Raw genomic sequence first — 14,505 nt, forward strand, 5'->3', positions numbered from 1 at the left:
CAGATTGTTGGCATGTAAGTCACTTTAAATCAGCTGACTGATTGTTGGCAAGTAAGTCACTATAGACCAGCAGACTGATTGACCGCATGTAAGTCACTATAGATCAGATAACTGATTGTTGGCAAGTAAGTCACTATAGATCAACTGACCTTTTGGTAGCAGGTAAGTCACTATATATCAGATGACTGATTGTTGGCAAGTAAGTCACTATAGATCAGCTGACTGATTGGTAATAGGTAAGTCACTATAGATCAGATGACTGATTGTTGGCAAGTAAGTCACTATAGATCAGCAGACTGATTGGTAGCAGGTAAGTCACTATAGATCAGATGACTGATTGTTGGCAAGTAAATCACTATAGATCAGCTGACTGATAGTTGACAAGTAAGTCACTTAAGATCAGTTACCCTTTTTTGTGTTTTGGGCAAAAAATAAAGAAGATAGAGAGAAACTGTAAATGGAGAAAATTATCAGCAATTCAAATCAACAAAAAAAAAGAGATTTTTGTCAGGAAGTAGTCTATTGTAGACTACAATTTAGGAGAGTATCTATTGTCGAAGATGTACATAGACCTAGGTGAACAATACAGACTCTTTAGAGCCTCTAGTTAGGTTTTAATAGCATTATTTGTATGCAACATTTCCAGAAATTGCAATCATTGATATTGTTTGTCCATTATTATTATAAAATGGCAGTAATGAATGCAAACATTTCTGAATTTAACATGTTTAAAGTGTTTGAAAATATTTTTTTTCAGAAAAGTAATGACCTTCAAGATCGTGCCTCTTACTTATATCTACGAGGAGCATTTTACCTAGCTGATCATAAAGCAATTGAGGCTTTAGGTGATTTAACAAGACTGGCAGAGATAGATATATCATTAGTACCAGAACTGTAAGTTATATTCAGTAGGCAGAGATAGATATATCATTAGTACCAGAACTGTAAGTTATATTCAGTCGGCAGAGATAGATATATCCTTAGTAATAGAACTGTAAGTTATATTCAGTCGGTAGAGATAGATATATCCTTAGTACCAGAACTGTAGAGATAGATATAGCCTTAGTACTAGAACTGTAAGTTATATTCAGTCGGCAGAGATAGATATATCCTTAGTACCAGAACTGTAAGTTATATTCAGTCGGTAGAGATAGATATATCCTTAGTACTAGAACTGTAAGTTATATTCAGTAGGCAGAGATAGATATATCCTTAGTACCAGAACTGTAAGTTATATTCAGTAGGTAGAGATAGATATATCCTTAGTACCAGAACTTAAGTTATATTCAGTCAGTAGAGATAGATATATCCTTAGTACTAGAACTGTAAGTTATATTCAGTAGGCAGAGATAGATATATCCTTAGTACCAGAACTGTAAGTTATATTCAGTAGGCAGAGATAGATATATCCTTAGTACTAGAACTGTAAGTTATATTCAGTAGGCAGAGATAGATATATCCTTAGTACCAGAACTGTAAGTTATATTCAGTAGGCAGAGATAGATATATCCTAAGTACCAGAACTGTAAGTTATATTCAGTGGGCAGAGATAGATATATCCTTAGTACCAGAACTGTAAGTTATATTCAGTGGGTAGAGATAGATATATCCTTAGTACCAGAACTGTAAGTTATATTTAGTAGGAAGAGATAGATATATCCTTAGTACCAGAACTGTAAGTTATAGTCAGTCGGTAAAGACAGATATATCCTAAGTACCAGAACTGTAAGTTATATTCAGTCGGCAGAGATAGATATATCATTAGTACCAGAACTGTAATTTATATTCAGTGGGCAGAGATAGATATATCCTTAGTACCAGAACTGTAAGTTATATTCAGTAGGCAGAGATAGATATATCATTAGTACCAGAACTGTAAGTTATATTCAGTAGGCAGAGATAGATATATCCTTAGTACCAGAACTGTAAGTTATATTCAGTCGGCAGAGATAGATATATCCTTAGTACTAGAACTGTAGGTTATATTCAGTCGGTAGAGATAGATATATCCTAAGTACCAGAACTGTAAGTTATATTCAGTGGGCAGAGATATATATATCCTTAGTACCAGAACTGTAAGTTATATTCAGTAGGTAGATATAGATATATCATAAGTACCAGAACTACATGTAAGTTATATTCAGTCGGTAGAGATAGATATATCCTTAGTACCAGAACTGTAAGCTATATTAAGTAGGCAGAGATAGATATATCCTTATTACCAGAACTGTAAGTTATATTCAGTAGGCAGAGATAGATATATCATTAGTACTAGAACTGTAAGTTATATTCAGTCGGTAGAGATAGATATATCCTAAGTACCAGAACTGTAAGTTATATTCAATAGGCAGAGATAGATATATCATTAGTACCAAAACTGTAAGTTATATTCAGTCGGCAGAGATAGATATATCATTAGTACCAGAACTGTAAGTTATATTCAGTGGGTATAGATAGATATATCCTTAGTACTAGAACTGTAAGTTATATTCAGTAGGTAGAGATAAGATATATCCTTAGTACCAGAACTGTAAGTTATATTCAGTAGGCAGAGATAGATATATCCTTAGTACCAGAACTGTAAGTTATATTCAGTCGGTAGAGATAGATATATCCTTAGTACTAGAACTGTAAGTTATATTCAGTGGGCAGAGATAGATATATCCTTAGTACTAGAACTGTAAGTTATATTCAGTGAGCAGAGATAGATATATCCTTAGTACTAGAACTGTAAGTTATATTCAGTAGGTAGAGATAGATATATCCTTAGTACCAGAACTGTAAGTTATATTCAGTCGGCAGAGATAGATATATCATTAGTACCAGAACTGTAAGTTATATTCAGTCAGTAGAGATAGATATATCCTTAGTACCAGAACTGTAAGTTATATTCAGTCGGCAGAGAAAGATATATCCTTCGTACTAGAACTGTAAGTTATATTCAGTAGGTAGAGATAGATATATCCTTAGTACTAGAACTGTAAGTTATATTCAGTAGGTAGAGATAGATATATCCTTAGTACCAGAACTGTAAGTTATATTCAGTGGGCAGAGATAGATATATCCTAAGTACCAGAACTGTAAGTTATATTCAGTAGGCAGAGATAGATATATCATTAGTACCAGAACTGTCAGTTATATTCAGCCGGTAGAGATAGATATATCCTTAGTACCAGAACTGTAAGTTATATTCAGTAGGCAGAGATAGATATATCCTTAGTACAAGAACTGTAAGTTATATTCAGTCGGTAGAGATAGATATATCCTAAGTACCAGAACTGTAAGTTATATTCAGTCGGCAGAGATAGATATATCCTTAGTACCAGAACTGTAAGTTATATTCAGTCGGCAGAGATAGATATATCCTAAGTACCAGAACTGTAAGTTATATTCAGTCGGCAGAGATAGATATATCATTAGTACCAGAACTGTAAGTTATATTCAGTGGGTAGAGATAGATATATCCTTAGTACCAGAACTGTAAGTTATATTCAGTCGGCAGAGATAGATATATCATTAGTACCAGAACTGTAAGTTATATTCAGTGGGTAGAGATAGATATATCCTTAGTACCAGAACTGTAAGTTATATTCAGTCGGCAGAGATAGATATATCATTAGTACCAGAACTGTAAGTTTATTCTGTCGAATTTTGTTGTTATGAAAACCCAGATGTGCAAAGTAATTTTTTGAAAAAGGCTGCTAAGCTTAGTGAAGTTGACAAAAGTTTTGTAAATATCCTTGAAAGAGCAATTTTTATGTCCCATTTATGGGCATTATGTTTGTCCGTCTGTCCCGCTTCAGGCTAAAGTTTTTGGTTAAAGTTTTTGGTCAAGTGCTTGATGAAGTTGAAGTCAAATCAACTTGAAACTTAGTACACATGTTCCCTATGATATGATCTTTCTAAATTGAAGGCCAAATCAGAGTTTTTACCCCCAATTTTACGGTCCACTGAACATAAAAAATGATAGTGCAAGTGGGGCATCCGTGTACTATGGACATATTCTTGTAACATATATTTTACTGAATTAAACATTTGAGATTGCTTTATCAGACTAATGGTAGATTAAAAAAAACCATATTTGTACATTCATTGCTACTTCTATATCTGTTTCTTTAAACGAGAGTCTTGTATAGGACTACTTTTTACAAACGTTTGGCCAAAGGATACATTTGATGCTTAATTTTATTTTTGAAAATAGTTATACAATTTGTATGTTGAATTGATTTAAGGAATGACTGTAATATTTTTAGCTCACCTGGCCCAAAGGGCCAAGTGAGCTTTTCTCATCACTTGGCGTCCGTTGTCCGTCGTTGTCGTCGTTGTTGTCCATCATCGTTAACTTTTACAAAAATCTTCTCCTCTGAAACTACTGGGCCAAATTTGACCAAACTTGGCCATAATCATTATTGGAGTATCTAGTTTAAAAAATGTGTCCAGTGACCGGCCAACCAACCAAGATGGCCGCCATGGCTAAAAATAGAACATAGGGGTAAAATGTAGATTTTGTCTTATATCTCTGAAACCAAAGCATTTAGAGCAAATCTGACATAGGGTAAAATTTTTTATCAGGTCAAGATCTATCTGCCCTGAAATTTTCAGATGAATCAGACAACCCGTTGTTGGGTTGCTGCCCCTGAATTGGTAATTTTAAGGAAATTTTGCCGTTTTTGGTTATTATCTTGAATATTATTATAGATAGAGATAAATTAAAAACAGCAATAATGTACAGCAAAGTAGGATCTACAAATAAGTCAACTTGACCAAAATGGTCAGTTGACCCCTTAAGGAGTTATTGCCCTTTATAGTCAATTTTTAACCATTTTTCGTAAATTTTTGTAATCTTTTACAAAAATCTTCTCCTCTGAAACTACTAGGACAAATTTAACCAAACTTGTCCACAATCATCATTAGGGTATCTAGTTTAAAAAATGTGTCCGATGACCCCGTCCGTGAACCAAGATGGTCGACATGGCTAAAAAATAGTACATAGGGTGAAATGCAGTTTTTGGCTCATATCTCTGAAACCAAAGCATTTAGAGCAAATCTGACCATGATAAAATTGTTCATTAGGTCAAGATCTATCTGCCCTGAAATTTTCAGACCAATCAGGCAACACGTTGTTGGGTTGCTGCCCCTGAATTGGTAATTTTAAGAAAATTTTGCAGCTTTTGGTTATTATCTTGAATACTATTATAGATAGAGATAAACTGTAAACAGCAATAATGTACAGCAAAGTAAGATCTACAAATAAGTCAACATTACCAAAATTGTCAATTGACCCCTTAAGGAGTTATTGCCCTTTATAGTCAATTTTTTACAATTTTCATAAATTTTGTAAATTTTTACAAAATATTTTCCACTGTAACTACTGGGCCAAGTTCATTATAGATAGAGATAATTGTAAGCAGCAAGAATGTTCAGTAAAGTAAGATCTACAATCACATCACCATCACCAAAACACAATTTTGTCATAAATCCATCTGCGTCCTTTGTTTAATATGCACATAGACCAAGGTGAGCGACACAGGCTCTTTAGAGCCTCTTGTTTCTGTCTATGATGAATACATAAAAAATGTGGTGCACACTGAATAACCTGGGTAGCAGGTTATTTTAAAGTGTGCACCACATTTTTTATGTTGTTTCTAATAGTCAGAAAAAATATTACAGCCATTCCTTATAATTTAATTCTAAATTCCATGTTAAGCCGGAGTAAATCATGAAAAAATGTTGATGATGTCATGGTCACATAACAAAATTATGACTATTAGCTGATCAATAGACAAAACTCTGTCTGCCAATCAGAAGATGCGTTACATTCAAAATAAATTATTTCAGTATGGTGAAACAAGCCTACCAGAAGATACCAGAGGATGAAAAATATGACATTTTAATGAGACCAGGCATACAGCATCTCTCTGAACTGTTACATTTGGAGAGTGATGGGAGCCAGTCTCCAAAAGTACATCATAAGTTTGAGGAACCTGTTAAACTTCCTGACCATGATCTCAGTTAGTAGTTTGTTACATATAAAAAAATATGATAGAAAGTGTTCTAAAATAATGTTTGTGAATATATACTAATTTATTTGGTAGAAAATAAAAACAAAAAAGAGACAAAGAATTTGCAAGATACAGTTGAATTTTCTTCACTTTAATATGATTACGGTAAACTTAATTAAATTTTAATATTTTGATTGATCAGTCATAGGTTTAATATTATGAAAGTTTTTTGAAGATTTTTCCTGATTTGGTTTTCATAATTATTTTTTAAAGAATTTTCATAGTTAGTGTATGCAATTAGATTTTGTAATAATTTGCTGATTCATATTAATGTTAAGACTTTTAACAATTTTTTGTGATCATATTGTTAGTTTATTCTGAATCTTTTAGATTTTAAGGGAGCCTTCTATTACTTATGTAATTAGAGATCAAGATTAGACAACATTTTTGTAGAATTTGAACAATTTCCTAATATTTGTATGTATGGTATCAATTAGAGAGAATTGTTTTTTTTTAGATTTTGAAGAATTTAGACGATTTGTTACTATGTTGGAGATGACACAAGATATGGAAACTGTGATGAGACTTTTCCAAGCATTAGAACTGAACCAACATAATGGATGTAAGTATCAGTCACTCATTCCCATCATGCATTAGAACTAAACCAACATAATGGAAGTAAGTAAAGGTCAACCATTCCCATCATGCAGTAGAATTAAACCAACATAATGGATGTAAGTAAAGGTCAACCATTCCCATCATGCAGTAGAATTAAACCAACTTAATGGATGTAAGTATAGGTCAACCATTCCCATCATGCATTAGAATTAAACCAACATAATGGAAGTAAGTATCAGTCAACCATTCCCATCATGCATTAGAATTAAACCAACATAATGGATGTAAGTATAGGTCAACCATTCCCATCATGCAGTAGAATTAAACCAACATAATGGATGTAAGTATAGGTCAACCATTCCCATCATACATTAAAATTAAACCAACATAATGGATGTAAGTATAGGTCAACCATTCCCATCATGCATTAGAATTAAACCAACATAATGGAAGTAAGTATCAGTCAACCATTCCCATCATGCAGTAGAATTAAACCAACATAATGGATGTAAGTATAGGTCAACGATTCCCATCATGCATTAAAATTAAACCAACATAATGGATGTAAGTATAGGTCAACCATTGCCATCATGCATTAGAATTAAACCAACATAATGGATGTAAGTATAGGTCAATCATTCCCATCATGCATTAGAATTAAACTAACATAATGGATGTAAGTATAGGTCAACTATTCCCATCATGCTTTAAAATTAAACCATTCCCATCATGCATTAGAACTGAAACAACATAATGGATGTACGTATCAATCACCCATTCCCATCATGCATTAGAATTAAACAAACATAATGGATGTACGTATCAGTCACCCATTCCCATCATAAAGATTTTCCGTGATTTCTACATATTTAGATAGTTTTTCATGTGTGTTTATTATAAGATTAAACACATTATTTTTAAGAGGTTATTGATGTGTAAACCGGGGCGATTAATCCACAAACTGAATAAAAGTCCAAAAAGACCATTATGTTAAGTTTGTGAGTAAGAGCCCTGGTTTACACATCAATAACCTCAAGAAAAAAAGTGTTTAATTCTTATAATTCTTAAGCCATTGCCCAAATATTCGCTATTTCAATTTAATTAATTTTTTTTGTGTAATGGCTACTGTAATTACCATCAAATGCACAATTGACAGGTAGTAAATAAGGAGTTGGCCGCCATATTGACTTTCTAAAATCCACAAATGTTCGATAAATAAAACAGAATCTAAAAACTTCATTTTAATGAGATATTATTCGAATTTGAAGCGTACAAGTAACAAAATAATTCGCTTGTTTTCATTCGTATGACGTCGTGTTTTGCCATGACGTAAATTCGCCTTACTAATTTGTGAAATTTCGCAGAATTTTATTTAAATTTAAATTTATACATTTTCGAAGCTTAAATGCATTATTTCTTTTTTGTTATCTCTGCATTAGAATAGAAACAACTGTTATGTATTTGTTTTTCAATCTCATTTGCTGAAAATCCCCGGATCCCTGCATTCATTTGTGTCGCGCATGAATAGATCATTCGCGCATGAATAGATCATTCGCGCATGAATAGATCAGAGTGAAGATTATGAAAGTAGTTTTGGAAACATGGTTTATCGAAGTGTAAACCAAGGAAAAAATTCTAATTGACCAATCCAATTCAAGTATTTGTAGATATGCAAATCATATAAGAATTATAGAATTTTATTTCCTAATAAGACAATGTATTGACAATTGATCTTGCAATCTTGCCTATCCAAGCTGCTAGATAGATAAAGATATCCCCCAAAAAAACATGCTATTTTGATTTTATGTCAGATATATTAAACTTGATGTTTATATAAAACAGTAGACTCTGGCAAATTTGATACTCAAAATGTCAGCAAAAAATATCATCTTAACCAATATACTGTAAATTCAGAAATTATTGCGATGTTTATATTATTGTGAAAAATGTGACACGGTTATAATCGCAATAACTTAAACTCGCATTTTGAAATTTTTATTATGAATTAACCAGGATTTTTCTCAATATCGCAAAAATTAAAATCGCTCTATAGTCTAAAATGTCAAAATCCATTAATAAATGCACGCAATAATTTCTCAATTTGACAATTAAATGAATATTCATTGTCTCTTCTGCAAAAACTAAGATGACCTAATTCTGAGATGTTCCTTTGATGCATACTGATTATAATTTAAGACTATAAAGTGGACATTGGAACATTTGAGACATTTAATCATTTATGACATAATTTTAGACAATAAAGGGGACATTGGAACATTTGAGACATTATATAATTTTAGCAAAAGAGTGGACTTTGGAACATTTGAGACATTTAATCATTTATTATATAATTTTAGATGATAAAGTGGACATTAGAACATTTGGAACATTAATTCATTTATTATACAATTTTAGACGATAAAGTGGACATAGGAACATTTGAGACATTTAATCATTTATTATATAATTTTAGACGATAAAGTGGACATTGGAACATTTGAGACATTTAATCATTTATTATATATAATTTTAGACGATAAAGTGGACATTGGAACATTTGAGACATTTAATCATTTATTATATAATTTTAGACAATAAAGTGGACATTGGAACATTTGAGACATTTAATCATTTATTATATAATTTCAGACGATAAAGTGGACATTGGAACATTTGAGACATTTAATCATTGTTATCAAGAGAATCTGGAGCATTGTCTGATGGTAGAGGAATCCATTTTAGATCATGAAGAATATGTACTGAAGTTGTCTTTACTCTGTAAAACTGATGTTGGGTCTGGCAGAATTGTGCTTACTAATAAAAGGTAATAGATATATATTCCATGTTATCGCTATTTTAAGAAATTTTTCTTTGATCTTACAGACTGAAAATTTTCTTTCTGAGCACAGTAGAGTGATATGAAAAATTATCACTAGAAACTAAGGGCGCACATGCTGTTTTCAATGTAAACTTCAATGTCGTCATAAGCAAAATAGTGATAAACAGATTATAATTGGTCATCTCAACTGTTTTTCTCACTTTCAACATACCGGCTTAAGCGAGAAAATCAATCTTGTTGAAATATTTAAAGATAATCAATAATTATTTACTGAAGAAATAATCATTTAGTGTAATCATGGGTGCAGCACATTTAAAACTACTAGGGGACATTTTAGGGCAGACATTAAAGCCCATCTTAGCGCCAAATTAATCCATTCACCTGTATTTTAAATAGCCCTAATATATGTTTGCTATTTCGAAACACTGTACTCCACATTATCCACACCTGTGAGGCCTCTCAGGGTGTCAAAGTAATCACATAATCACTAATTTTTTGTCAATATAATCACCTAATCATAAAAAAAATTTTCAAACATGATAATCAAATAATAAAAAAACAGTCCTAGATTATCAAATAATCAAATAATCATGAAATATTTGATCTGGTAATCAAATAATCACTATAAAAATGGCCAAGTAATCACATGATAAAAACCCCATGAGAAGGCTCACCTGGTTGCTATTATTTTCAGATTATTGTTTATGAAGGATGGTTCAATGGAGTGTACAGAAGTTACAAAGATAAGAGATATTGTCCTGATTGAGCAGAAACAACTGAAGTCTTTCTTTAAAACAATCGATGTACTTAGGATTCACAAAAAAGGTTTGTTGCTTGTTTAACCTAATTCAGAAGATAAAAAGAAAAATGTAAAATGAAATAAACTCAGATCAAGAATGAAAAATTCAAGGAAAAAATAGTTTTAAATTTTGGCAACAGTATTTTACTAATGTTCAAATCTCAGAAATTTTGAACGATGTTTATTCATCAAATCAAATTCTAAAATCAAGCAGTATTTCACAATAAAGTGAATAAACTGTTTAAATTATTTTAATATAATTGAGTGATTTCCTTAGAAATGCCTATTTTGATCTCCTGGCGTGTCATTCAGATTAAAAATGATGTTGCAAATTCAATTATTATCATACTGTAAATTAAGTAATTATTGCGATGTTTTTATTATTGTGACAAAAGCGACAGGGTTATAATCGCAATAATTTAAACTCGCATTTGAATATTTTTATATAAATTAAACAGGATTTTTCTCAATATCACTGAAATTAAAATCGCATTTTAGTCCAAAATGACAAAATCGCAATAATAAATGCATGCAATAATTTCTGAATTTACAGTATTAAGCATGTTCATCTCATGCTTTATGTTTCAACTTTAGTCAAAACTTGTTTTCAAGATGATGCAAAGTTCACAGCCTGGTTGAAGGACGAAAGGGATCATTGGTTTGTACTGCTACAAGAATTATGGGCTGGCAAGGTCGTTTCTATTGGAACTAAGGACATCATGGCTGCAAACAAAGCTGCCAATAATGTACAACTTGTTGATGCTTTTCTCAAAAGGTATGTTCTTGATCACTGGGTCTCTGTTCCTTTGACATTTGATGTAATGCCTGGGAATGATATACCTATTTGAGATGGTCACTGATAGTGACGTTCCCTTGTCTCCATCTTATGGTGTTTATATATCGCAACTTGTTCGAATCGCTCGTGTATGTAACAACGTATTTGATTTTAAACGGACACTAGCTATGAGATATGAAAATAAATAGAATATGATTTTGTTTAGGTCAATTATTAATATAAGCTAAATAATGAAATAATAATTCGTTTTTAGCAACAAATTTGGTTCAATTTTGTCAAAATAAGCAAAGAAACATTGCTGATGGATTATTCACTTGCAAGTGAATAATTCGACCTCATTGAATCTGTATTCATGTGACCCTCAATTTAACCCAATAGATAAAGATTGGTTACGTATGTATAAATCGTGGCCAGCCATTAAAAGCAAAAGAATGTCAACATTGAAAGTGAAACAAAGGTGAACCATTTCATTGACTTATTCGATCCACAAAAAAATCATTCTTATACAGGTAAAATAAAGGCAACAGTAGTATACCGCTGTTCGAAACTCATAAATCGATAGAGATAAAAACAAATCTGGGTTACAAACTAAAACTGAGGGAAACGCATCAAATATAAGAGGAGAACAACGACACAACAAAAAAACGATAATTAACTTTTTATTTAACCTATAACATGAGATCAAACAGACCTAGAAAAATCCAATTGCACGAGGTAGGTAGTTATTTATACTTATGTTTATGTTTATATTGGGTTATATGACAATAGGCAGTCTCAGGTGGTCATCTCGAAAGTTAATTTGAGGGTGTCTAGACTAAAATACACACGAAATTGTGATATATTTTATCGAGTACATGCAGTGTTAACTGTTTATTTCAGACTTATTGTAATTTGAATATACGTTTTAGTATGTTATAAATCAAATTTGAGAATTTGAGTCAAATCGGTGAACATGAATTTGACAGCTAGTGTCCCTTTAAGGAAATAAATCTCTGTTTTACTGAAAATATGAATCAACATGCAGACTTCTTATACGTTCAGGTATTTCACATCCAATCTTTTATGGTAATAATCTTTACAAAGCACAAAAATGCAACAGACTTATTCAGAAGGGATATAGTTACGATACTGTTGTCAGGTCATTAAAGATGGCATATTTTGGTATTAATATTGATTCACTCGTAGGGTCTTTGCATCAGAAATAAACACATTTATTCTAAAACCAGTAGCTGGCATGATACAGGTTATGTTCTTCTCATTTATTTTATGATGGTATGACTCTAAACTCCTAACATGAGGTATTGTGCTTGATTTTCATATGATTAAGACATAATTTTTCAATCAGTTAAGTTGAGGTCTGGAGCTGGCATGTTAATAAATGCTAGTAGTCCTTGGTTAATTTATGTCATTTTGTTTAGTTTCTTTTGTTACCTATTCTGGCATCAGACTCGGACTTCTTTTAAACTGAGTTTTACTGTGCATACTGCTGTGTGTTCGTTTATTCTACATTGGTTAGATGTATAGGGGATCATCCCCAGACTCCCATATCAGCCCAAGACATAGTTGAGGTGCTGGGTGTGCAAATACGGCTTGTTTTCTTCCGGTCGTTACACATATACAAAAAGCACTGTATTAGGCATGAAGTATATGATAAATGCTAATAATCATGGAGTATAAGTTGGTGATACAGTTTGAAAGAAAACTCAAAGGAGTTGTACAAATGTTAAAAAATGTTAAGAAATCCAAGAAAAAAGAAAACCAAATAAGTGTAGTTATTGAATGATTAACACTATATATTTTGTTTCAGTTCTCAGGACCAAGACACAACTCATCATGAAAATCCTATGCAGGCTGTGATAGAACTCTGTTTTTACACACGATACATGAAGGAGAAAAGACACGAACTTCCACGAGAAACGCTAGAGACATTAGTCAATAGGATTGACCCTTGTTCTGGAGAAAGTCTGAGACAAACTGTTCAATCATTATTGTACACTCCTGGTGGTAAGTTACAAAGCATTATTAGCCAATAGGATTGACCCTTGTTCTGGAGAAAGTCTGAGACAAACTGTTCAATCATTATTGTACACTCCTGGTGGTAAGTTACAAAGCATTATTAGCCAATAGGATTGACCCTTGTTCTGGAGAAAGTCTGAGACAAACTGTTCAATCATTATTGTACACTCCTGGTGGTAAGTTACAAAGCATTTAAAGATAGTTTGTTGACTTCTAAATACATTTATTTTGTATTTACATTGTGTTGCTGTCTCCAGGAAGCTATATATGAAAAATTGGGAAACTACTGTTTTATTTTGGAAAAAAAATTGACTAAAAGGACATCCTTTGTTTTTCTGTTACGACAATCATTTAAAAATTCACAGTATAGTATAATCGTATGTGTAAAGGGAGGTGTACTCTGTTGATTTTGGGAAAATCTTCTTTTGCTCAATACACCTTATCGCTATTTATTCCATTTTGGATGAGGTCTGAAATTACACAACTCTTTCAAACCAGTTGAAGCTATCTGGTGCCCTGTTTTAACAATGTGCTATGTATAAAATTTTTCAAAGAGTTATGTTTAGTCATTGTAAATTGACTTCAAACAAAGCATTTTTCTTACTTCAATTTGTGTTTAAATAATTGGATCATATCACTAGTAACTCGAATTTAGCTTGAACGGACAAAAACGCATTAACGACATTTAAAAAAGATTAATGAAAATTGAATAAAGATTGACAAAAATTATAAATTATTTTTAATGCATTTCAATCCATATCAAATCATTTTAATACCAGTAAAATAGATTCCCTTGCGGTCATTCAAGTTAATTTGAGATGTGGTTAAACTGCGTCAAACTAATTAGCCACGCCCCCGTTAAACGGAATCAAACTGATGTTAAGTCCTTTTAAACTTTAAAGTGTCCGCCTTTTTGTAAGGTAAATCACTCAAGCAGAACAGCATCCTCGTGTATCTATCATTAATCCGCTCCGAGCGTTATCGATTTAAGATATTTTACTGGTGGTTAGTTTATATATGTTTTCCAATATTTATGTTATACGTAATGTTTTTTATATGTATATTGGAATGTATAATGTTATACAAGTGGTGAGACTTTAATAAAAAAAATTGAATCTGAATATATAAACATGCTTCACAATAAGATAAACGAATGAACAATAGATATATAACTAAATTTATAAATATTGATGCACGATTTAAAAAGCACAAAGTGTTAATCTGTTAAAAATAAAATAGCTCTTTATATCAAATTATTCGTTTTCAATATTGCTTACTAATATGAAAACTCGTGGCATGTAAGTAAGGTATGGTCTTTTAAATATATCTGCGAAAAATAAAAAACTGGAAAGATAATAAGAAGGTCGTAATTGTGCTCATTACAAACCTAAAAGTGAAAGATGTTTTTTAATCAATAGACAATAAGTTTTAATAG

The 14,505-nt window shown here is 31.8% G+C and overlaps 1 protein-coding gene across 3 annotated transcripts in view; it reads left to right on the top strand.

The window, feature by feature from the left end:
- LOC127723033 (DENN domain-containing protein 3-like) overlaps window positions 1-14,505 on the top strand; it is a 105,263-nt gene that overhangs the window by 62,892 nt on the left and 27,866 nt on the right. For all 3 annotated transcript variants that reach the window (XM_052229453.1, XM_052229454.1, XM_052229455.1), the window contains 7 exons: window positions 758-894; window positions 5,839-6,011; window positions 6,520-6,624; window positions 9,270-9,444; window positions 10,154-10,284; window positions 10,871-11,033; window positions 12,862-13,058. In XM_052229453.1, the coding sequence (XP_052085413.1) occupies window positions 758-894; window positions 5,839-6,011; window positions 6,520-6,624; window positions 9,270-9,444; window positions 10,154-10,284; window positions 10,871-11,033; window positions 12,862-13,058 (1,081 nt within the window). The remainder of the gene's footprint in view (window positions 1-757; window positions 895-5,838; window positions 6,012-6,519; window positions 6,625-9,269; window positions 9,445-10,153; window positions 10,285-10,870; window positions 11,034-12,861; window positions 13,059-14,505) is intronic.

The sequence above is a fragment of the Mytilus californianus genome, unplaced genomic scaffold, assembly GCF_021869535.1.
Source record: "Mytilus californianus isolate M0D057914Y unplaced genomic scaffold, xbMytCali1.0.p SCAF_13, whole genome shotgun sequence".
In the NCBI taxonomy this organism is placed as follows: Eukaryota; Metazoa; Mollusca; class Bivalvia; order Mytilida; family Mytilidae; genus Mytilus; species Mytilus californianus.